Below are 23,530 nucleotides of genomic sequence, written 5' to 3' on the forward strand. Positions count from 1 at the left end.
ACAATGCAAAGAAATAGAGGAAAACAATAGAATGGGAAAGACTAGAGATCTCTTCAAGAAAATTAGAGATACCAAGGAAACATTTCATGCAAAGATGGGCTCAATTAAGGACAGAAATAATATGGACCTAACAGAGAGAGTGAAGTTGCTCAGTCATGTCTGACTGTTTGTGACCCCATGGACTGTAGCCTACAAGGCTCCTCTGTCCATGGAATTTTCCAGGCAAGAGTACTGGTGTGGGTTGCCATTTCCTTCTCCAGGGGTGGACCTAAAAGAAGCAGAAGATATTAAGAAAAGGTGGCAAGAATACACAGAAGAACTATACAAAAAAGATCTTCATGACCCAGATAACAACAATGGCATGATCAGTCACCTAGAGCCAGACATCCTAGAATGTGAGTTAATTGGGCCTTAGGAAGCATCACTATGAACAAAGCTAGTGGAGGTGATGGAATTCCAGTTGAGCTATTTCAGATTCTACAAGATGATGCTGTGAAAGTGCTGCACTCAACATGCCAACAAATTTGGAAAACTCAGCAGTGGCCACAGGACTGGAAAAGGTCCGTTTTCATTCCAATCCCAAAGAAAGGCAATGCCAAAGAATGTTCAAACTACTGCACAATTGTACTCATCTCACACCCTAGCAAAGTAATGCTCAAAATTCTCCAAGCCAGGCTTCAGCAATATGTGAATTGTGAACTTCCAGATGTTCAAGCTGGTTTTGAAATGGCAGAGGAACCAGAGATCAAATTGCCAATATCCACTGGATCATCGAAAAAAGTAAGAGAGCTCCAGAAAAACATCTATTTTTGCTTTATTGACTATGCCAAAGCCTTTGAGTGTGTGGATCACAATTAACTGTGGAAAATTCTGAAAGAGATGGGAATACCAGACCACCTGACCTGCCCCTTGAGAAGCCTATATGCAGGTCAGGAAGCAACAGTTAGAACTGGACATGGAACAACAGACTGGTTCCAAATAGGAAAAGGAGTACGTCAAGGCTGTATATTGTCACCCTGCTTATTTAACTTATATGCAGAGTACATCATGAGAAAAGCTAGGCTGGATGAAGCACAAGCTGGAATCAAGATTGCTGGGAGAAATATCAATAACCTCAGATATGCAGATGACACCACCCTTATGGCAGAAAGTGAAGAACTTAAGAGCCTCTTGATGAAAGTGAAAGTGGAGAGTGAAAAAGTTGGCTTAAAGCTCAACATTCAGAAAACTAAGATCATGGCATCGGGTCCCATCACTTCATGGGAAATAGATGGGGAAACAGTGGAAACAGTGTCAGACTTTATTTTTTGGGGCTCCAAAATCAATGCAGATGGTGACTGCAGCCATGAAATTAAAAGACCCTTACTCCTTAAAAAGAAAGTTATGACCAACCTAGACAGCATATTAAAAAGCAGAGACATTACTTTGCCAACAAAGGTCTGTCTAGTCACAGCTATGGTTTTTCACAGTAGTCATGTATGGATGTGAGAGTTGGACTATAAAGAAAGCTGAGCACTGAAGAATTGATGCTTTTAAACTGTGGCACTGAAGAAGACTCTTGAGAATCCCTTGGCATTTTTTTGTCCCTTTTTTGCAAGGAGATCCAACCAGTCCATCCTAAAGGAGATCAGTCCTGAGTGTTCATTGGAAGGACTGATGTTGAAGCCAAAACTCCAATACTTTGGCCACCTGATGCGAAGACCTGACTCATTGGAAAAGACCCTGATGCTGGAAAAGATTGAAGGCAGGAGAAGGGGATGACAGAGGATGATATGGTTGGATGGCATCACCAACTTAATGGACATGAGTTTGGGTAAACTCCGGGAATTGGTGATAGACAGGGAGTCCTGGTGTGCTGCAGTCCATGGGGTCACAAAGAGTTGGACATGACTGAGTGACCGAACTGAACTGAACTTCCTCATCAAGTGAGCCTTCCCTTAGGGCTGCCTCACAACATTGCCCCTGGCTTTCTCCAGGCCACATGACCCATGAGGGAGTGATCAAGATCATTCAAAACTGAAACCAGAACTAATCTCAGACTCACTCAGAACTGACATCACATCACTTCCTCCATATGCTATTAGAAGTAGATCAGTAAATCCGATCCACATTTAAGAGAAGGGGATGAATACCAGGATACAATGTTCACTGCTAACTATCCTGGGGTCTGGGTACAGTCTGCCCTCTGACCCCTAGTGATTTACATCCCTCCCATATACAGAATGGTTCTTCCCCGTAGCTCAGCTCAGCTCAACTGGTAAAGAATTTGCCTGCATTGCAGGAGATCTGGGTTCAATCCCAGGGTCGGGAAGATCCCCTGGAGGAGGGCATGGCAACCCACTCCAGTATTCTTGCTTGGAGAATCCCATGGACAGAGGAGCCTGGTGGACTGCAGTCCGTGGGGTTGGAAAGAGTCGGACACGACTGAGCGACTAACACTACTACTACTACATATGCAGAATATATTCACCCCTCCCAAGGCTGCAAAAATCTCATGCCATTACAGCATGAGTTCGGTGCCCAGAATTTCATTGTATAGATCAAGTCCACATGCAGTTGAGGTTCCTTGGATTTAGTCCCTTAAGTATAGTTCTTTGAGTATATTTCTTCTCAACCTGTGTAACTAAAGAGACAAGTTATCTAACCTCTATATATCCATCACCAAGCAGTGAGACAAACACTGGATGACTTTATAGACATTTCTATTCAAACCAGAGGAACAAAGAGTCATTCATCCACAACATTCAGCAAGTGTTGGGAGTTTCTTAATTAAGTCTTAAGGCTCAAGGTCTTATGGTTCTTGACTCTGCTCTTTGGGTTCTTGTTCTGTCCTTTGAGTCATCCTCTCTTTAAAAAAAAAAAAATGAAAGGTAACATGTATTTGCAACTAAGCAGCTCTTTCAGCTTGCTTCTTGACAATAGAAATCTGAGGGTTCATCTCTGATCCTCTCAGTTTCTGAATATATAACTCCTTTAGGAATTTTGTGGGTTTCCTATGATGCTTCTGGGGATTTACTCTATTAGGCAAAAGTCACACCCACAAATCTTTTCCAGATAAACCATCTTTTTTTTTTGAAACTTTAACCATTTTATTTTGTATCAAAGTGAAGTGAAATTCACTCAGTCATGTCCAGCTCTTTGTGACCCCATGGACTATACAGTCCATGGAATTCTCTAGGCCAGAATACTGGAGTGGGTAGCCTTTCCCTTCTCCAGGGGATCTTCCCAACCCAGGGATCGACCCCAGGTCTCCCACATTACAGGCAGATTCTTTATCAGCTGAGCCACAATGGAGGCCCATTTTGTATTGGGATATAGCCAATTAACAATGTTTGTAATTTCAGGTGAACAGCAAAGGGACCCAACCATACATACACATGTGTCCATTCCCCCCTAAACCCAACTCCCATCCAGGCTGGCACATAACATTGAGTAGAGTTCCACGTGCTATGCAATGGAATATTACTCTGCCATTAAAAAGAATGAAATAATGTCATTTGCCGTAACATGAATAGACCTAGAGAGTGTCATACTGAGTGAAATAAGTCAGACGGAGAAGGAGAAATACCGTATGGCATCCGTTATACGTGGAATCTAAAAAGAAATGAAACAAATGAACTTGCAAAACAGAAAGAGACTCAGATAAAGCCTTCTGTACCTTGGGCCTCAGCTGAGACAATTATTGGACAAGACCCCTTAAGCTTCCTAGACTTGTGTTTTAGAGAATCACCAAGGCACACCTTTAATATCTTTAAAGACTTTTGTTTGTTTGTTAATTTGGCTGCAACGTGGAGCTTGTGGGATCCTAGTTCCTTGCTGCTGCTGCTGCTAAGTCACTTTAGTCATGTCCAGCTCTGTGCGACCCCATAGACGGCAGCCCACCAGGCTCCCCTGTCCCTGGGATTCTCCAGGCAAGAATACTGGAGTGGGTTACCATTTCCTTCTCCAATGCATGAAAGTGAAAAGTGAAAGTGAAGTCGTTCAGTCGTGTCCAACTCTTCATGACCCCATGGACTGTAGCCTACCAGGCTCCTCCGTCCATGGGATTTTTCCAGGCAAGAGTACTAGAGTGGGTTGCCATTTCCTTCTCCCCTAGTTCCTTGACCAGGTGTCAAACCTGGGCCCTCAGAAGTTAAAGTACAGAGTCCTTACCACTGAACGGCCAGGGAATTCCCTTTAAAGATTTCTTATGTGATTGTGTCTCTGTCCAAAAGTTTTGAACAGGGTGCTCAGATACCATCCATCTATCACCTTATTTTTGATACATTTCAAATTGTCAAAATCAGTACAATCCGCTCAGATGCTTCAGCATGCATATTATTTTTTAAAGTTCAATATTTATTTTAAAATAAATATTGAAATATATTTTAATATTTAATAAAATAGTATTAAAATATTTATAAATAAATAAAAATTTTAAAGTTCTTTTCTTCCCTTTTAAAGTAAAGTTAACATACAAAAAAAATAGAGAAGTGTCGAATGTCCTCTTCAAAACTGCTTGCCCCTGAGGCAACCATTATTCTGATGTTTTCCCCCCAAAATTAGTTTTCCTTTTTCTAGAATTTCACACAAATTAAATCATACAGGGTACACTCTTTGGCTCTAGATGTCTTTTATTCAGCATAATATTATTCAGGCTCATCTGTGTTGATGATAGTGGTCTTTCTTTGTTTTCTCTTTCTTTCTTGTTTTGCTGAGTGGATTAGTCTGTAGTGCTGTCATAACAAAGTGCCTGAGTGGTGTAAACAACAGAATTTTATTTCTCACAATTTTGGAAGATGGAAGTCCATGATCAAGGTATTGACAGGCGTGGTTTCTCCTGATGCTTTTCTCTTTGGCTTGTAAATGGCTGCCTTTTCACTGTGTCCTCACGTGGTCTTTCTCTGTGTATGTACATTCCTGGTGTCTTTTCCTCCTCCTACAAAGACACAAGTCCTGCTGGATTATGACCTCATCTTTATGATCTCTTTATCTTTAATTGCCTCTTTAAAGGCCCTATCTCCAAATATGGTCACATTAGGGATTAGGGCTTCAGCATATAAATTATGGGGGTCACAGTTCAGTTCATAACACTGAATAATATTCAATTATATGAATGTGTCACAGTTTATTATCCATTCTTCTATTAATGGATGCCTGTGACTATTTCTTGTTAGGGTCTATTATGAATAAATCTGAAATCAACATTCATATACAAGCCTTTTTGTTAACATAAATCTTTATTTCTCTTGAGTAAACACATAGGAATAGAACTGCTGGATCATATTTAGTTTTGCACAAACTGCTAGACTTTTTTCAAAAATGAGTGTTCCATTTTTCCACTTCCACTGTCAGTGTATTAGTTTTACTTGCCTTATTCTCTTATCAACTTTTGGAGTTATCAATCTTTTTATTTAAACATTTTGGTGAGTGTATATTGAATAACTTTTGACCAAACCAAATAAGCAGTTCTAAGCTGCTTGTTTTTTAACTATTTTATTTATTTACTCATTTATTTTATTTTTGGGTGTGCTGGGTCTTCATTGCTGTGCATAGGCTTTCTCTGGACAAGGTGTGTGGGCTTCTCATCGAAGTGGCTTCTGTTGTTGTGGGGCACAGTCTCTAGAGCTGAGGGCTCACTCATGACACACAGGCTTAGTTGCCCCACGACATGTGGAATCTTCCCGGACCAGGGATTGAACCCATGTCCCCCACATTGGCAGGCGGATTCCTAATCCTGGACCATCAAGGAGATCCCTAAGTTGTCTTAATTTTTACAGTGAACATGCTTGTTTTTGTTATAAAATGACAATTTAAATTTTATCTTTTTACCAAAGCAATAATCAAACACTATTAAAGGTTTTTTGGCCACTTCCCTGGTGGCTCAGAGGTTTAAACATCTGCCTGGAATGCAGGAGACCCAGGTTCGATCCCTGGATTGGGAAGATCCCCTGGAGAAGGAAATGGCAACCCACTCAAGTACTCTTGCCTGGAGAATGCCATGGAGTGAGGAGCCTGGTAGGCTACAGTCCATGGGGTCGAAAAGAGTTGGACACGACTGAGCAACTTCACGTCGACGACGACGATTAAAGGTTTTTAGTGGAAAAACAGCAGTCTTCTTCCCTTCTCTTATCTAAGTCTTTCCTTAGTGGCAACCACTCTCAGTCTTTAGCTGTTTTTCTTATTTGCTACCTTATATTTTATATTGCAGTTTCTTGATTTCCCAATTTTTGACATTATCTTCCTGAGGTGGCATACAAGGACAAAATCCTGTCATCTATGCCCTATTCCCTCTCCAACTGCTACCTCCTCTGCCAACACAATATTACATTTTGGTTAGAACAGTTGTCACTCTTTCATTATTATGACCATGGAAATACTGTTCAATGCCGAGAAAAAGAGAAGCTATAATCATCTCTACTTTATTATACAATTGTTTATTTTCATGGCATTAATAATTACCTCATTTCTTCATTTGCCAGACTTGCTGTGTTCCTATTGTTAATTGCTCCCATATGTTACAACATCTCTTCCACATGCCCATAAATAATATTTTCCATATGCTCAACTAGAACAGTTATTGTTCTTTCCTACGCATCTCCACACTTTTTTTTTTTCCATTTGGAATTGGTTATTTTCTAGACTTGCAGAGCAACTGAGACTTCTCTTTGCTATTCCCTCAGTTGTCTTCTGGATTGGTCTCTCTATTTACTGAATCCTATATCATCCTCTTCCTTAATTTAGCCCTTTATTGTGCTGGAATGGAGAAGGCAATGGCACCCCACTCCAGTACTCTTGCCTGGAAAATCCCACGGATGGAAGAGGCTGCAGTCCATGGGGTCACTAAGAGTCGGACACGACTGAGCAATTTCACTTTCACTTTTCACTTTCATGCATTGGAGAAGGAAATGGCAACCCACTCCAGTGTTCTTGCCTGGAGAATCCCAGGGACGGGGGAGCCTGATGGGTTGCCGTCTATGGGGTCGCACAGAGTCAGACACGACTGAAGCAACTTAGCAGTAGCAGTGCTGGAATAGAGCATTTAGTATCCGCAAGTAGGAAGTAAATTTTTTGAGACCTTAAATATCTGAGAATGTTTACTGAAATCTAAACATTTTCCTTTTAACTTGACTGATAGTTTTTCTGGGTATAAAAAAACCTATAATTTGCAAATAAATTTTCCCCATAATTTTGAAAGCTTTGTCCCACTGAGTTCTGGCTTTCATTACAGTTGTTGCAAGGTCTGACACTATTATTTTCTTTGACCTTTTTATTATTTATGTTACTGTTTTTCTTTTGAAGTTCTTAGAGTCTTTTGTTTGTCCATGATGTTCTGAAATTTCATAGTAATTTTCCTTAGTCGGGATATTTTTCTTATCCATTGTACTGTATACTTAATGGACTTTGAATTTGGAGTTTCATGTTCTAGAAAGTTTCTTTTAGTTCTGGAAAGTTTTTCTTATTTTTTAATCACTTCTTTCCTACTGTTTTATATGATTCTTACTTTCTATAATACTTTTATTGTCATGTTGACTCTCTTAAGCTGACTCTCTAATTTTGTTACTACTTTTTTCTTATTATTTTTCATCTTTCTGGAAGATTTTTCTACTTTTCTTCAAGCCTTCCTCCTATATTTTTATTCCAACTTTCTTATTTGTTTTAATGTTTTTTTCTGATTTTTTTCCCTTGTGTATAGCATCCTGTTTTTGTTTCATAGCTGGAAATTCTTCCCTCATCTCTCTGTGAATACTAATTATAATTGTTTTGAATAATTTGTAATCATTTTGTTTGTAATTGTACTTCTAAGAATAGTATTGTAATTATAATTTGTTTCCTTGGGGTTCTTTCTTCTTTTTGTTTATTTGCTCTCATGTTAGAGATTTTCCTTAGATGTCTAATTAACTTTAGCTGTCTAGTCATATTGAAGAGAGATATGCTAAAAAGTTGATGGAAAACTTTTGTGCATAAATGGGACTTGTCAATTAGTAGAGCTCTTGGTAGGGTGATATGATAAGAAAGCAGGACTTTTACTATGGAACCCCCAAAGTCACTCTCTTGTGGCATTTGTCTTAGGTTATGTTATTTTTCCAGAGAAGAATTCAGTAGTCTCCTGCCTGTACTGTGTAACTTGGCTTGAGACATCCTGAAAGAGGGACAAGAAAAGGAGATGAGTCTCAGTCTCTGCCCTGTCTCCCTGTGCTAGACTTCTTGGTCTTCTTATTCTCTCCAGAGCATAAATCTCCAGTCTTCTGTCAGGAAGAGCAAGATGAGAGGAAGCAGTAATAGGATAATTGCTTGGCTGCCTGGACAGAAGATAGAGCCAGATGGGAGTAGGAAGGAGGCAAATCATTTTAAATGTAAACTTTCATCCAGTCTCTTTTTATTTCAAGCCCTTTCCCCTCGGTAGTACCCTGTACCACCCACTACTCAACCTTTTCAGGGCCAAGTAGGTGAAACAGACACACATATTGCTAGCTGCCAGCTCTCTAGAAACCCAGGTCCTAGCTGTCTCTCCCTCTGCTAAATAGCATCCATCCAGTTTCAGCCACTTTCCATTTTTCAAAAAATTGTTGAAATCTCTCCACTATGGTTGTCCTCTCTTCTGGTTTCTTGGTCCTTACAGATTTATATCTTTTCAGTTTCCTTTATTTGCATTTTAGTGTTTTGCAAATGATTTGCCATGGTTAAAACCAGAAGCCTCCTTCTTAAAGAATATAATTTTTGACACTTTAAGTAATTGAAAACATACTCCCAATTAATTGCTTTTCTAAATGCTTAATAAGTTTTCCTGTTCAATGTTTTGGGGCAAATGTGATTCTTGTAAATCTTTAACTTAATACTCCAGGTACGTATATTAAAAATCACTGCATAAAGAAATGACATAACTTATTACCTGCCAAAGACAGATACTCTTGGAATTGATTCTATAAATGGTTAGCTGGCCGGCTGTGGTGCTTCCTCATCTTCTTACCTCGTCTCTCTGAGGGTAAACATCAGCATTTGTAAGGCAGTTAGCAAAGGTTAATAAATTTCAGTACTGAGGGATTTGTGTTTCTTCATAAAGTCATCTTACTTCTATGGAAATTGATCCATAAACTCGCATCTTCCTTAGCATCCTGCTGCAGCCAGCTAAAGTGACTGCTCCCAGAACATAAATATCATACTGTATTTCCTTTAAGATGACGTAAGAGTTTGAACCTAATATACAGAATCTTGACAAAAGCAATTGTCAAGCCTGTTTTTTTTTTTCCCTTTGCATGATTCAGAATTGTTGATTTTTTTTTTTTCCTTCTGGAATTGGAGAATCCATGTCCTTATAACTGAGCTCATTTCCACATTTAATTTCTGTTGTGTTTAATTAGCTTTGTAAACCTAACATGAATACAACTCCACACACTGAACATACACTCGGAGAGCACCTCCATTTGCTAAATAGGGAAATGAAATAGATGCTACATTTGCTTCCCCAAAACCTTGCTACTGGTGACAAGATACTGTAGTATGCCTTGAGGCATCTAGGGATCTACTAATTGTATGCAGGCTTTGCCATAGGAGCATAAGCCGACATTGACCTGATCTGGACCTGATCTGTAACTGGACTCTTAGGACTGTCTGGCAGCTTCTGTGACATATTAGCGGCCATGGCCCCGGTTCTAATTGGCATCAGATTAGAGTGTATCTGCATCTACAAGACAGTTTAACTTTCTAAACAAGAGAGATCATAATATCTTTCTTTCTTTAGCTATGATGCATTTGTACTTTGCAGGGTTTTTGTTTTAACTAAGAAGCAGCTGAGATTTCAAGATTCCCACTTGAATCTACTTCTCTAGAAACTGCTGGTCCTGGCCCCATGCCTTGAAGAAATTATATAGCGTTGTATTTCTCTGGCTTCAGGCCATAGGCATTCTTAATCTTCAGACTGTCTGCAAACTTTAATAGAGAGCTTCATCTGTACTCATTTTAAACAGAACCAGTGGAGACAAGATTGGTTTAGTTAGTAGTTTACCAGCTAAAACTGAGTACTCTCTAGTTGGAATGGAAACTCAATGAAGAAAAAACTCAGAATAAGTTTTCACTTACATTTTATATCTTACTTGGCAACTGGTTTGAAAATGTTGCATAAAAGATCCAACACAGGAAACATTTTATACAACTGCTTATGATTAATAAATATGGAATTTGAAGCATTCCATTTTATAAATCAAAGTCTTAGCCCAAATTTCCTGTTTTTCTACGCTTAAAAAAAGAACCCTTAGGGTAAAAATAGCACTAAACTGTATAGGGTACTCCAGGGGTCAAGGCTACAGGCAAAATCAATTACTCAGGATGCCATGGTGCTGAGACTTTTGTCAGACCATTAGCAGAAACATTCATTTTGTAGTCACTGTAGATAAGGCATTCGGTGCAGCTGGTTTTATAAAAATGTAAGTAAATACATCCTACTTCAGATTTTCTGTGCCTATTGAGAAGAGGAAAGGAATGGATAACAAAATGATGTCAGTGACTTGGAAATACAGTCTCACACATTGCTAGTTAGTAGACCACACCAGTCATGCTAGTCAAAGACTTTTATTTTTACTATATCTTAATTTTAAACATATTTCTTTCTGCCTATATTTTACAAACCTGGCCACTGTCTTCCACTTTTAATACCCTGTACCACCACCTCAAAACATATATTCACTCACTCACACATTTTGACCTTTGTTCATATGTCCTGTCTTAGGTCATCTGCAGTTTCTCACTTTTACAAATTCTCTCAGCCAGCCCCTGCATAATAGCCTACAGTGGATGTTGCAACATTTCTTTGTCCGTATTACCAAGATATTCTGAAGAATACATGCATGACAATAGGTACTTTGGGATTCATACCGTTAGCTGACACCTCATCATGCTAAGTGAAGTGAAAGTTGCTCAGTCGTGTCTGACTCTTTGGACTCCATGTACTATACAGTCCATGGAATTCTCCAGAAATCCAGGCCAGAATACTGGAGTGGATAACTGTTCCCTTCTCTGGGGGATCTTCCTCACCCAGGGATCAAATGCAGGTCTCCCACACTGCAGGCAGATTCTTTACCAGCTGAGCCACCAGGGAATGGCTCATCACGCTAAGATGAAAGTTTTCTCATTTGCGTTTCTTTATAGCCTAAAGAATGTTTCTTGATACAACCAAAGGAAACAAATGAAGATGCCACCAAGACCAGGAAGAGGAAAAAGGTAATATTATTTTTTACAGTGGTGTGGCCCTGCGTGGTTTCCATCACATTGTTATATTGTGTACTTTGGTGAGGCAGTTATTGTAATCCCCACTTTAGAGATTCAAAAGTTGTAAAACTCACTGAGCTTTGGTGACTCTCTTAAGGTCATTAGTAATAAGTGTTTCTGCTGGAGCTAAAAATAAATTCTTCAAATTTCTATTTCAGCCTTGTGGATTACCAGGCATCTTTGTTACCCTGTGTTTTCACTGTGGTTAGAAGTCACACATGGGTTTCTAATTTTAGAAGGGGCCCAGAGCTGTCCTGCCCTCTGGCCCCTCTGGATTTATCCAAGAAAAGAAATTTACCAACCTTCTTTTCTTAACCATTTCATTTTTTAAAAAATCTTATATCTTAGAGTATTAATAAGAAAAGATTAAGCAGATGAAAGTAGTGTAAGTATAAGGCATTTCTGACTCTAAGTTTGAACCATAATTTAAAGCAAAAGACTCCCCTTGCATTTTCAGATTGCCTGTGAACATATGGGAAACTCTGTTGCTCCTATACAGACTTTCTTATGAAGAAAGTGTGGTTAGCTTTGACCTTCTACCACTGTTGTGAAAACAGCAGTGTAATTCTCTCCCTGCCAAGAAGGGTCTACTGCTTTGGTCAGCAGAGGAAATATGATTGGGATTAGAGGAAAGAAAATGGACTCAAACCAATTACTTACCAAAAAGCTTTTAGAAGACTGAGAGTGTGTGTGCCTATGTTTTCCTTGCCTGCATATGGCCAAATAGGAAGATGGGAGATGCCAAATTGGCTGAGGTTTGGCAAGTCCTTAAAGAAATGACCTTAACTTCTCTTTGATAGTTTGTACAGTAATGGCCTTAAGAGTGTTACATTCTTGGGGCTCAAGGTCAGAACTCTAGCTAGATAGTTTAGCCTTGGCTGAGGTCATGCTGAAATGTGCCCACTGATGACTTTTTTTTTTTTTGGTAAAGTTGATTCATTTGACAGAACTTTGTTCTTGGCAGTGGTATGAAAAGGAACATAGTATGGATGGAGGGGGGGAAAAGGTGGTGTAGGAGACAAGGAAGGACCTTTCTGAAGTTTTGGTGAAATATTAGAAAGATATAAGAAGGGAAGTTCATGATGAAAGTTAAATGAACAATTTATGTTCCTAGTACATTGCAGGCATTGAGTATATGCTACACAAGTAAATCCAAATCAAAATAGATGTTGTAGAGCATTTCCTGTTCTGCTTTTCATGGGGCCAATTCGAGATGTCTCTCCCAAGACTTGAGCATTGAGGGTCTTAAGTGCCCTTTTTCAGTGTACTTCTTTGCTGAGATTACTCCTGCAGCTCTTACTTTAATCCCAGAAATCCAAACTGAAACTCAGTGCCTTAAGATCCAGGTTACACAAGAAATTCTCAAATTCTACTCTCCCAGGAATACAGATCGTATCAAGCTTAGAAAGGGGTTTCCATAAGCAAGAAGATTTACCGACTTTTAGGGCTTCCTTGGTGAAAGTCATGTGGCTCAGTCGTGTCTGACTATTTGCGACCCAATGCACTATAGCCCACTGGACTCCTCTGTCCATGGAATTCTCCAGGCAAGAATACTGAAGTGGGTAGCCATTCCCTTCTCCAGGGGATCTTCTCAACCCAGGGATCAAACCCAGGTCTCCTGCATTGCAGCCAAATTCCTTACCATCTGAGCCACGAGGGAAGCCTAAGGTGGCTCAGTGATTAAAGAATCCACCTGGCAGTACAGGAGACACGGGTTCGATCCCTGATCTGGGAAGATCTCACATGTTGCAAAGCAACTAAGCCCGTGTGCTACAACTGTTGAGCCTGTGCTCCAGAGCCCGGGAGCTGCAGCTACTCAGCTTACGTGGGGCAACTACTGAAGCCCGAGCACCCTAGCCCACGCTCCACAAAAAGAGAAGTCACCACAATGAGAAGCCAGCACACCGCAATTAGAGAGTAGCCCCTGCTTGCCACAGCCAGAGAAAGCCTGTGCAGCAATGAAAACCCAGCATGGCCAAAATAAATAAATAAATAGTAAAATAAATAAAAATTCTAAAAAAGAAAAAAAATCCACAAGGATCATTTACAGAAACTGACCACATGCCTGGGCATAATGCAAATATCAATAACAGTTTTTAAAGAAATAGTATCATATTGACTGCAAGCTCTGTATATAACACAAGTAAGTGAAAGAATAAAAAAATAAAATAAACACTTATTGACTTTTAGCAGAAAATGCCTGGAGAATCCCAGGGACAGGGGAGCCTGGTGGGCTGCTGTCTATGGGGTCGCACAGAGTTGGACACGACTGAAGCGACTTAACAGCAGCAGTACCTATTATAGACTCCTGCAAAATTTTTAGTTCTCCTAGAAATCATAGACCAAGGAGTCTCTTAGATCATCTGCTTTTCAAAGCAGTATTTATGTCTAAAAAGTATCTTTCAAGTTTTCTCAAGTGTATTTATTAGAACTCCCATTCACACTTGGCCATCACCAGAACCTATTTACAGTTTAAATGCCAGAGGAGTCAACCTATCCTCAGCCAAATGCCACTCTAAAAATCTGTCTTCCCATTTTTACTTCTTTCTCGTCAGAAGAAAATTACTGATATTCTTGCAAAATCAGAGCCCAAACCAGGGACACCTGAAGACCTACAGAAGCTTATGAAGGACTATTACAGCAGCAGTCGCTCAGTGATTGAACTAGAAGAACTAACCCTACCAGGTACAGCCAGGCTTCCTGTTGTTCTTCCCTCTAATGAATGTGTTTTCCATGTACTAATACTCCTTTCCTGAACCTTATCATTTTAACTGTTGGATGATTTCTTCATTAAGATGCTAAATGGGATTTGTTCAATCTAATAGATTTGTAAGTTTTTTCACTGCAAAGGTATTGGGTGTGTTTTGGGGACAGAGTTTTGTTTTTTTTTTTTTTGGACAGATTTTTCAATGAATAAGAATCTTTAATGAGGATAGAAGTTAAATAAAAATAAAGCACACATTTAAAAGTATAGGTGATTAATTTACTCATCCTTTATAGCAAGAACTTTAGCTTTAATAACATTTTAGTTTTGTTGTTGCCCTCATCATGGATGTCTAGTCATTGTTGTGCTTTTAGGGTAGTATTTTAGCTTCCAACCAAGACTTTCTCAAGTAAACCATCTAAAGATATGAACAAAATTCTACATTTTTTAGCAAGGCTGACACCTCACCACATATGATTCTTAAGTATACTATTATATGAGATCTACTGCCTTAGAATATTTATAATTAAGTTAAAAATATTGGAAAATTCTTTTAAAAACCAATTTTAATTAATTTCAAAATAATGACATAATCTATTACTCTTTTCTTCTGAGACTGAAGAAAGTAGATGTCATAAAATCAAACCACAAAATGTCGGGCACCACTGCTTCAGATGATCTATGTGTAGACTACTAGGAATATCTAACACCGCTTTTGGAAAAAGTCAAAGGTGGCTTGATTTCCTTTTTCCATTACAACTTTATACTTTCTAGAGACTTGAGAAGCTGAAAAACAGTCCATTCCCTGAATTTTTATAATTCTTTTATAAAATGATGTGTGCATTTTCTTTTTTAATGCACACTGGATTGGAGATACCAGTTCCCCTGTCTGTTCCTTTTCCAAAAGAAATGCCCTGTAGAGTATTGAAGGAACTCATTTCTACATGAGTGAGTCCTGAAGTTTCCTACTGACTGAGCTCAGAAACCCCAATAGCAATTAGAGATGACTCTTCTAAGCACAGCCCCTCCTCAGGAGGAGAGCTCCTCCTGACTCCTCTATCTCAGGAACCAGGTGCTGTAACACAGCCTCTTCAAGGTTTAACTGAAGTTTGATTTCACTGTGACTCAATAGTCAATTTTCCCTTTTAGTTCTTTTTTTTTTATTTAAATGTATTTATTTTAATTAGAGGCTAATTACTTTACACTATTGTATTGGTTTTGCCATACATCAACATGAATCCGCCACGGGTGTACATGTGATCCCAATCCTGAACCCCCTCCCACCTCCCTCCCCACTTCTAGTTCTTTGTTAGAATTGCAGAGTCAAAAGTCAGAAGAAATCTTTAAGGAGTCACTTGAGTTCCATAGTGAGTTTATATTATATCATCATTAGAGTTCAATAATATAGTTAGGTAAGAATATGTGGTCATGATTAACTTAGGGGAAAATATTTAAAATATGTTAAAAGAAGGCTGTTGTAGCCAAAAGGAACAGGTTTTCATTTTTAGTTAAGAAATTAGGCCATTCTGAGTCACAGTGTACGAAAACATCATAGGAAAGTTTTAGAGAAAAGGCCCATCACTACACTGTCAGGGCCGAGACAGAGAGGAGGTCTCTGTTATTTGAAGGAGGGACATGCCACCAGTTATCAGAACAGTCTCAGGAAGGGGCATATATTACTTATATGGATATAAGTAATAAAATATTGTTCCTATTTAGTTTGCCCAGTGTCTGACTTGGTTGTGGTTTGCAAGTTGTGCCTGTAGGGAAGGAACTTGTCTTTTCAATTAATACTGTGCACTGTACATTGTTAATGTCATATACATGGGAACTTAGAGTTTTGAAGCAAGAATCACTTAGAGCTAACTCAGCTGTCCTCCTGAGAGCTGCATTGTAGTTCAGATCAGTGCTAAATGCCTGTAAGCAAATGAATCACCCAGGAACTTAAAAAGCAAATTCCCAGGCCCAGCCCCAAGGAATTCTTACTGTGCCAAGGGGACTCCATTCCAGGAATCTGTATCTATTGTAATGCTCTGCAGGTGAGTCTGATCATATCCAGACTTGGGAGATTACATTTTTAAAGATCATCAGAGGCTCTACAACAGGATATAGAGGGCAGCATCTTTGAAGTTACTCACATACTGTGAATTTGTATGCACTGGGTCACAACATAAGTCTCATTTAATTCAGTAACAGTTTACTCCCTAACACTCTGATGTATTTATAGACAGACTTCTTCTGGTATAAAGAATTTGGATGATAAACATGCTTTTTTATACATCTTACAGAGTTAATAATACTACTGAGTTGCTAGACCATGATCATCATTGGTTGATCAAGGCCCCTGTGTTTTATTGCAGTTTGTTTCATTGTCTTTCATTGTGTTGTTGTGCTGTGTTGTGTTAATGTTGTATTTTGATGTATTATTCCTGCTCTTCCCCACCCACACTCCAATTTCCTTTCTCCATAGGCATCAATTCTAATGGGTTCCTGTACATTTTTTAATATGCATATGTCATATTGTTGCATGTGGAAGCTTTTTACAATTTATTTAAATGAAGTTGTGCTGCACCTCTCATTCTCTTTCCTCCCTGAACACTTTTTCAGGATGCCTGTATAGCTTTATGTACATGTAGTTCATTGCTTCTAAAATGCTACATAGTATTCCAGTGATTTCATCTACCACTTATTGCTCATGCATTTTCTCCTATATGGATGTTTAGGTTGCTTCTAGTTCTCCAGCATTATAAATAATACTTGTATGACTGTTTTGAGTGTGCCTTTATATACTACACGAGAATTTCTTTCCATAATGTTTCTTTCTTTCCATTACATTCCAGGAATGTAATCCTGGGTTCATAGGGATATCAGTTCAGTTCAGTTCAGTTCAGTCACTTAGTCTTCTCCGACTCTTTGCAACCCCATGAATTGCAGCACGCCAGGCCTCCCTGTCCATCACCAACTCCCAGAGTTTACCCAAACCCATGTCCATCGAGTTGGTGATGCCATCCAGCCATCTCATCCTCCGTCGTCCCCTTCTCCTCCTGCCCCCAATCCCTCCCAGCATCAGAGTCTTTTCCAGTGAGTCCACTCTTCGCATGAGGTGACCAAAGTATTGGAGTTTCAGCTTTAGCATCAGTCCTTCCAATGAACACCCAGGACTGATCTCCTTCAGAATGGACTGGTTGGATCTCCTTGCAGTCCAAGGGGAGTCTCAAGAGTCTTCTCCAACACCACAGTTCAAAAACATCAATTCTTCAGCGCTCAGCTTTCTTCATGATGTACACCTTAATTTTATTACAATCCAGCATAGCAATACCACTTTATACTTCCACCTGTAGTTCCCAAGAATTTCCATCATCCTACCTTCTCAGCAATGCTTGGTAGATTATACATCTTTTTAACAATTGCCATTCTAATGTATATGCAAAATGTTATCTCATCTTATAGTAATTTGCACGTCCATGGTGACTGGTGAGTTTGGGCATCTCCGCAAAGATCCATTAGCTGTTTCAGCTTTACCTTTGTATATTGCCTATTTCCATGGATTTGAAAATAAAAATGTTTCATTAGTCCACTGAATGTACAACAAGCTTCTATTTCACTACTCTAAAAAATGATGGGCAGTCTTCTTTGGAGAAAAATGTTTGTGGAGGTCACTCATTATCAGAGAAATGCAAATCAAAACCACAATGAGGTACCATTTCACGCCAGTCAGAATGGCTGCGATCCAAAAGTCTACCAGCAATAAATGCTGGAGAGGGTGTGGAGAAAAGGGAACCCTCTTACACCATTGGTGGGAATGCAAACTAGTACAGCCACTATGGAGAACAGTGTGGAGATTCCTTAAAAAACTGGAGATAGAACTCCCATACAACCCAGCAATCCCACTGCTGGGCATACACACCAAGGAAACCAGAATTGAAAGAGACACATGTACCCCAGTGTTCATCGCAGCACTGTTTGTAATAGCCAGGACATGGAAGCAACCTAGATATCAATCAGCAGATGAATGGATAAGAAAGCTGTGGTACATATACACAATGGAGTATTACTCAGCCATTAAAAAGATTACATTTGAATCAGTTCTAACGAGGTGGATGAAACTGGAGCCTATTATACAGAGTGAAGTAAGCCAGAAAGAAAAACACCAATACAGAATACTAACGCATATATATGGAATTTAGAAAGATGGTAACGATAACCCTGTATGAGAGACAGTAAAAGAGACACTGATGTATAGAACAGTCTTTTGGACTCTGTGGGAGAGGGTGATGGTGGGATGATTTGGGAGAATGGCATTGAAACGTGTATAATATCATATGTGAAATGAATCACCAGTCCAGGTTCCATGCAGGATACAGGATGCTTGGGGCTGGTGCACTGGGATGACCCAGAGGGATGGTACGGGGAGGGAGGTGGGAGGGGCATTCAGTATGGAGAACACATGTACACCCGTGGTGGATTCTTGTTGATGTATGGCAAAACCAATGCAATATTGTAAAGTAATTAGCCTCCCCCCAATTAATATAAATAAATTTATATTAAAAAAAAAAGAAATAAGGCACCCTGTGCTCTGGAAAAACTGGCAGAACAGGTCCTCAGATAGACTATTTTCAGGAGACAATTTTATGAGCCCTATTCTTGCATCTTTTCATATCTAGAAAAGCCTTCATGGTGAGTGTATGCTTTTTGTGACTAGCAGTAACCTTCATATGACTAGTAGTAGCAGAAATTTTCTGCAAAAAAAATGTGCTTGATTGCATGTACTCTCCCTTTACTAAAATTATATGTATACTGTCCTTCCTCCCTACCTCTTTGTAACAGTTTTTCAGAGCTATCTGAAATGCTGTCTCCCAGGCTATAATCTTCATTTTGTCCCAAATAAAACTGAACTCACAGCTCAAAAAAAAAAAAAAAATATGGGCAGTAAAAAGTATTATTGTTGATGCTGCTTTTGTTTTAAATGCTCGACAACACTCTAAAATAAATGAGTCCTCAACTCATTAATGTTGTACAACCTGTTCAAGAATACATCATTCACATTTAATGTTTCGAGTGTGTATTTGCAAAATCCTCTACAAAGTATGCTTCTCATATTTCTAGACTCCTGCTTCCTCAAGGCCAATGATTTAACTCACAGTCTTTCATCATATCTAAAAGAAGGTAAGTAAACTCATTTTTTAAAGAACTATTCATCAAATTGTTATTTCCATTAAAACATGAGGTTTGTCTCTTTAAAATAAAAACTTTTAAAACCTCAAATTTAAAATGAAGTTTCCATCCTAAGTGGATTTTAAATTGATGTTTTTTAGGTCCATCTTGATATTAATTTTTATTTACTTTAATTTTTTCTTGTTTTTCTCTGGTTTTGGGGATTTGAGTTTTGGTCTTGTTTTTGTTGTACAGCACATTAGATGTATTGCTCTTGGAATCCAGAGAATTATATTAGTGTTCTCATCCCAAGTACCCCATCAGTTTGATGTTTGACTTGGCACAAGTTACTGAGGACTCCTCCAGGACTCTGTTTTGTTATGTGAAAGACAAGGAAGTGGGACTATGATCTTGACCCCAACTCTGAGATTCTGAAATTCTGTTCCCATGTTCAGAACTCAGACCATGGCTATTGCTCAGTCTGACTTTGTCTTTTTCATTGTATGTAGGCAGTAATAATTAGATTATTCATGCTAGATAGTCATTTATTGTGACCAATAATGAACTAGTTTAGATACAATAATTTAGCATTCTTTTTTCACATTCTAACCAATTCCGATGACACTCAACTTGAGTTCATAAACCTTTCTTAGCCTCAAATACAGCAAATGTAAATGCAGGTAATAATAGAATCAGTCTCACTGGATTATTAAGTTTTCTTTGTCTTTTTTTTTTTTTTTTTTGGTACAAACTTTTTTTACTTCTAAAGCTGGTCACATTTAGTTACTTAGCATATTTTATGTTTTGTGGTATAAATTAATGATGTTCCATTTTAATATCTAACATAACCAGAGAATAGTATCTGAACAATGCTCATTATATTAAATAATAGTGAAGAATTGGACAATATTCAACTTTGGAGGCCTTATTTTGCTATACGTAGGGTAATGTTTTTCTTATGGTCTTTTTTCAGTCTGCCCCAAATGGGTGAAACTCCGGAAAAGCCACAGTGAGAAGAAATCAGTCCTGATGCTGATTATCTGTGGCTCTGCCATCCGAGCTGTGGAGCTCATTAGGTTGGAAGCTTCACCTGTTCTATTTTGTGAATGTTTTCTGAGTAACCAATATATGCCAAGCTGATATGTTCTATTTGCTGGCAATGTAGCAATGAAGGAAATGCACAGAGTTTCCTCTCTCGTAGAACTTACTCTCCAGTGAGGAAGACAGATGATAAACAAATAAAATACACATTATAATGTCAAGTAGTGATAAGTTCTGTAAGAAAAAAACAAATCATGGCAAAGGAATAGAAGAGAATGGGGGCTGCTTTTAAAAGGATAATTGCAGAAAACCTCTCTTAGGAGACTGACATTTGGACAGAGTTGAACACAGTGAATGAGAATGCCAAGCAGATGTCTGGGAGAAGAGTGTTCCAGGCAGAGGGCATAGTATATACAAAAGGCCCTGAGATGGAGTGCAGTTGGAGGAGTTGAGCAGAGGATTCACATGATCTGAATTATCATTCTAAAGGTTCACTTCAGCTCCTGTGTGGAGAACACACTTTGTAGAGGGCAAGGGTAAAAGCTGGGAGATTATACAGGCGATAACCAATTTGGAGAAATAAATGAAAGAAAAGATCTAATTTAAAACCATATAACAAGAAAAAATAGAACACCAATGCATAAACCTCTCAAAATTTAGATAAAGAAAATATTACACAAGGGATGCAGAACATCTTAAACAGAAAGGTGAACCATGTTAAATTGGAAAATTTGATGTAAATATATCTGTTTACCTAGAATGATCTACAAATTTCATAGATTTCCAATGAAACTTCTATAGTTGTTTTTAAAACTAGATAAAATAGTTCTAAATTCATATAATACAAAAGAAATAATAGCTGTGGAAATTCTAAAAGAGAATGCTAATGAAGGCCTATAGTATCCATCAGATTGTTTTATTAAGAGCCATATTGCAAATTCTCAATAATCAAAACAGTATGGAACTGGCACGTGCATGACAGGTCAGAACAGCGGAGCAGAATTATAGGTTCATAAGTAGACACATACGTATATGTACAGAATATGGCAAAAGTGACAAATGAGTAGGGAAAGATAGACTTTAATCATCGGCATTGGAACAACCAGGTAGCCATCTGAAAAAATTAACTTGGATCCACATCCCACTTCTTATACCAAGAAAAATGCCAAATGGACCAAAAATTTACATATAAAAATTACATTTTATAGATAATTTGTAGGTACTTTACTAAGTGCTTTCACACACCTCTTCATTTACTGTAGCTTTTGTAGAATAAACAAAAAGGCTTCCACTGAATCTGTAGTAACATTCAGTATTCAAAGAAGAGCCATCAGAGTAAAATGGGATTTACTGGGACTCAACCCTCTCCCAGAGCCAGGCTCTTGCTTAGCTTTGACCAGAGATAAAACAAAGGAGAATCCAAGTCCTGAAGAAAAAGGAACTTGATCAAATAGACTAAGGTGCAAAGTAGATTCTTGGTAGTTATTTAGCCTCTATTTTTCTAAATGAAGTAATCTGACCATGAGTAGTTTTTAATGATTGTTAATAGTCCTTCAAATCCTTCTTTCCTGCTCAGCACTCACATTAAATTGTAAAATTCCCTCTCAGTAAAACAGAAGTGTTCCTTTTTTCTGCTCTAAACATAACTGATCTTCAAGACTCCAACTGCTTTTGGACAGCTGTCCTTGCTGGCTCTGAAATCATAGGAGTTCACATTGACTTTTCAGTGTTTAAAAAACTACCGCCGCAGAACTTACTTCAGATTCGAACACTAGTGGCAAAGGGGTTGGCCTGAAGGTGGCTTCTTAAAAACAAGTTGTCACATCAACTTGAGCACATAAATGCCTTTCTGAGGGACATAGAAGCACTGTGGTGCTGTACTTCACTTGCCAATTCTCAGTGTTTTTCTGTGTCTTCAGTAATATTATGATCCATTTCAAGGTCAGGTGATTTGCAGAAGGTGATTTGTGAGCAGGCACAATGAACCCTATTCATAAAGGCAAATATTGAATAATTCTAAATTTTGTAAGATTACCTGTTCTCTTGAGAACCATAAGCTATATTAAATATGTCCCCTAAATTGTCTTCTTAGTTAACCTCACCACAGAGAAAGCTCACACGTAAGTACAGACTCAAGTGCAACAGAATTTGTGTAGAATGAGTCACCATTTGTAACTTCATATATTCCCACTGGTCAGTAATATTTCTCAAGTATAATAGTGATATATAAAGGAGAGTAATATTCCGAGCAGCATTCCCATGTTCTCATCCCAAACATCAACTAGAAGATTATTCTTTTATACCCAATTTTACACATTTATCCCCAAAGCATTTCCACATATAAAATTTTACAGATAAGCTCACTCTGCAAAGTCAATAAAAGTAGGGGGCTCCTCTGAATGCAGGGCTGAGCCCTCGGGGCAGCCACACACAGACCTCTGTACATGGCCTTGGGCTCCGGGGAGCACAGGCTGACATCAACGCTAAGATTCTCACAACCAAATTTTGGGTGAGAACTATACTGCAGAGTTTGAAGATAAATTCTCTGCCAGGGATCTAAAGTACAGAACTTTTGTCTTAAAGGTGTTTAAAAACAAAATCCAACCAAGTAAATTAAAGGTCACATCGACTTTTTCAACAATTCGTGGATCAGGCAGCATCCCGTCTAGCTACTAGAAGGACACTCCAAGGGGTTGTGCACAGTGGAAGGTTTTTTGGAAAAAGGGTGGAGCAAGGGGACAGCAGAATGACTGGGAGAGCACACAAGAGCAGAACAACTTATTTTTAGGCCAAAACATCTTTTGGGGTGGGGGAGGAAGCAGCAAGGTTTTAGCTTCCTTTGGGGTTGGAGAGGCCCACAGAACAGGTTGCCTTACTGGGGCTTGACCAGAAATTTCAGACTGGTTGATTAAGATTACATTTCTGAGAGAAGTGGAAACTGTCGTTAGATCAAATATTAAATCTGGGTTCAGTATCACGAGCTTTTAGCATGAGTGATGCCATATTGAGACTGTGGTTTTCATTTTAATACCAATAAAAGGCAAGTCTACATGTTTCAATAATCAAGGAAACCTAAGTAAAGTTAACCTTGTTTCTGAAAGTTAAAAGCCAACCCAAATGCATGCCTGAATAAAGGCCACCCCACTTTTGTTCCAGAGATGGGCTGAAAATCAGAATTTCTGTGTGTGTGTGTATACCCACATATATACACACATAAACGTGCACCTTCTTTTAAATAAATCAAAGGGTAATACATAAGTAGTTGGCATGGCCCTGAATGAGTGAGTTTTCTTATGAGTAAATCTATTTCTTTTCATTAGGTCAATGACTGCATTCAAAGGAGACAGCAAAGTTATGAAATTATTCGCAAAACACATAAAGGTAAGT

General features: G+C 38.6%; 1 protein-coding gene across 1 annotated transcript in view; it reads left to right on the top strand.

Annotated features, from left to right (window-relative positions):
* CMSS1 (cms1 ribosomal small subunit homolog (yeast)) overlaps positions 1-23,530 on the top strand; it is a 395,179-nt gene that overhangs the window by 361,405 nt on the left and 10,244 nt on the right. Inside the window, exons 3-7 of the mRNA XM_010841945.1 lie at positions 11,125-11,196; positions 13,800-13,929; positions 19,055-19,114; positions 20,076-20,178; positions 23,464-23,524. Of these exons, the coding sequence (XP_010840247.1) occupies positions 11,125-11,196; positions 13,800-13,929; positions 19,055-19,114; positions 20,076-20,178; positions 23,464-23,524 (426 nt within the window). The remainder of the gene's footprint in view (positions 1-11,124; positions 11,197-13,799; positions 13,930-19,054; positions 19,115-20,075; positions 20,179-23,463; positions 23,525-23,530) is intronic.

The sequence above is a fragment of the Bison bison genome, unplaced genomic scaffold, assembly GCF_000754665.1.
Source record: "Bison bison bison isolate TAMUID 2011002044 unplaced genomic scaffold, Bison_UMD1.0 scf7180017864168, whole genome shotgun sequence".
Taxonomy (NCBI): Eukaryota; Metazoa; Chordata; class Mammalia; order Artiodactyla; family Bovidae; genus Bison; species Bison bison.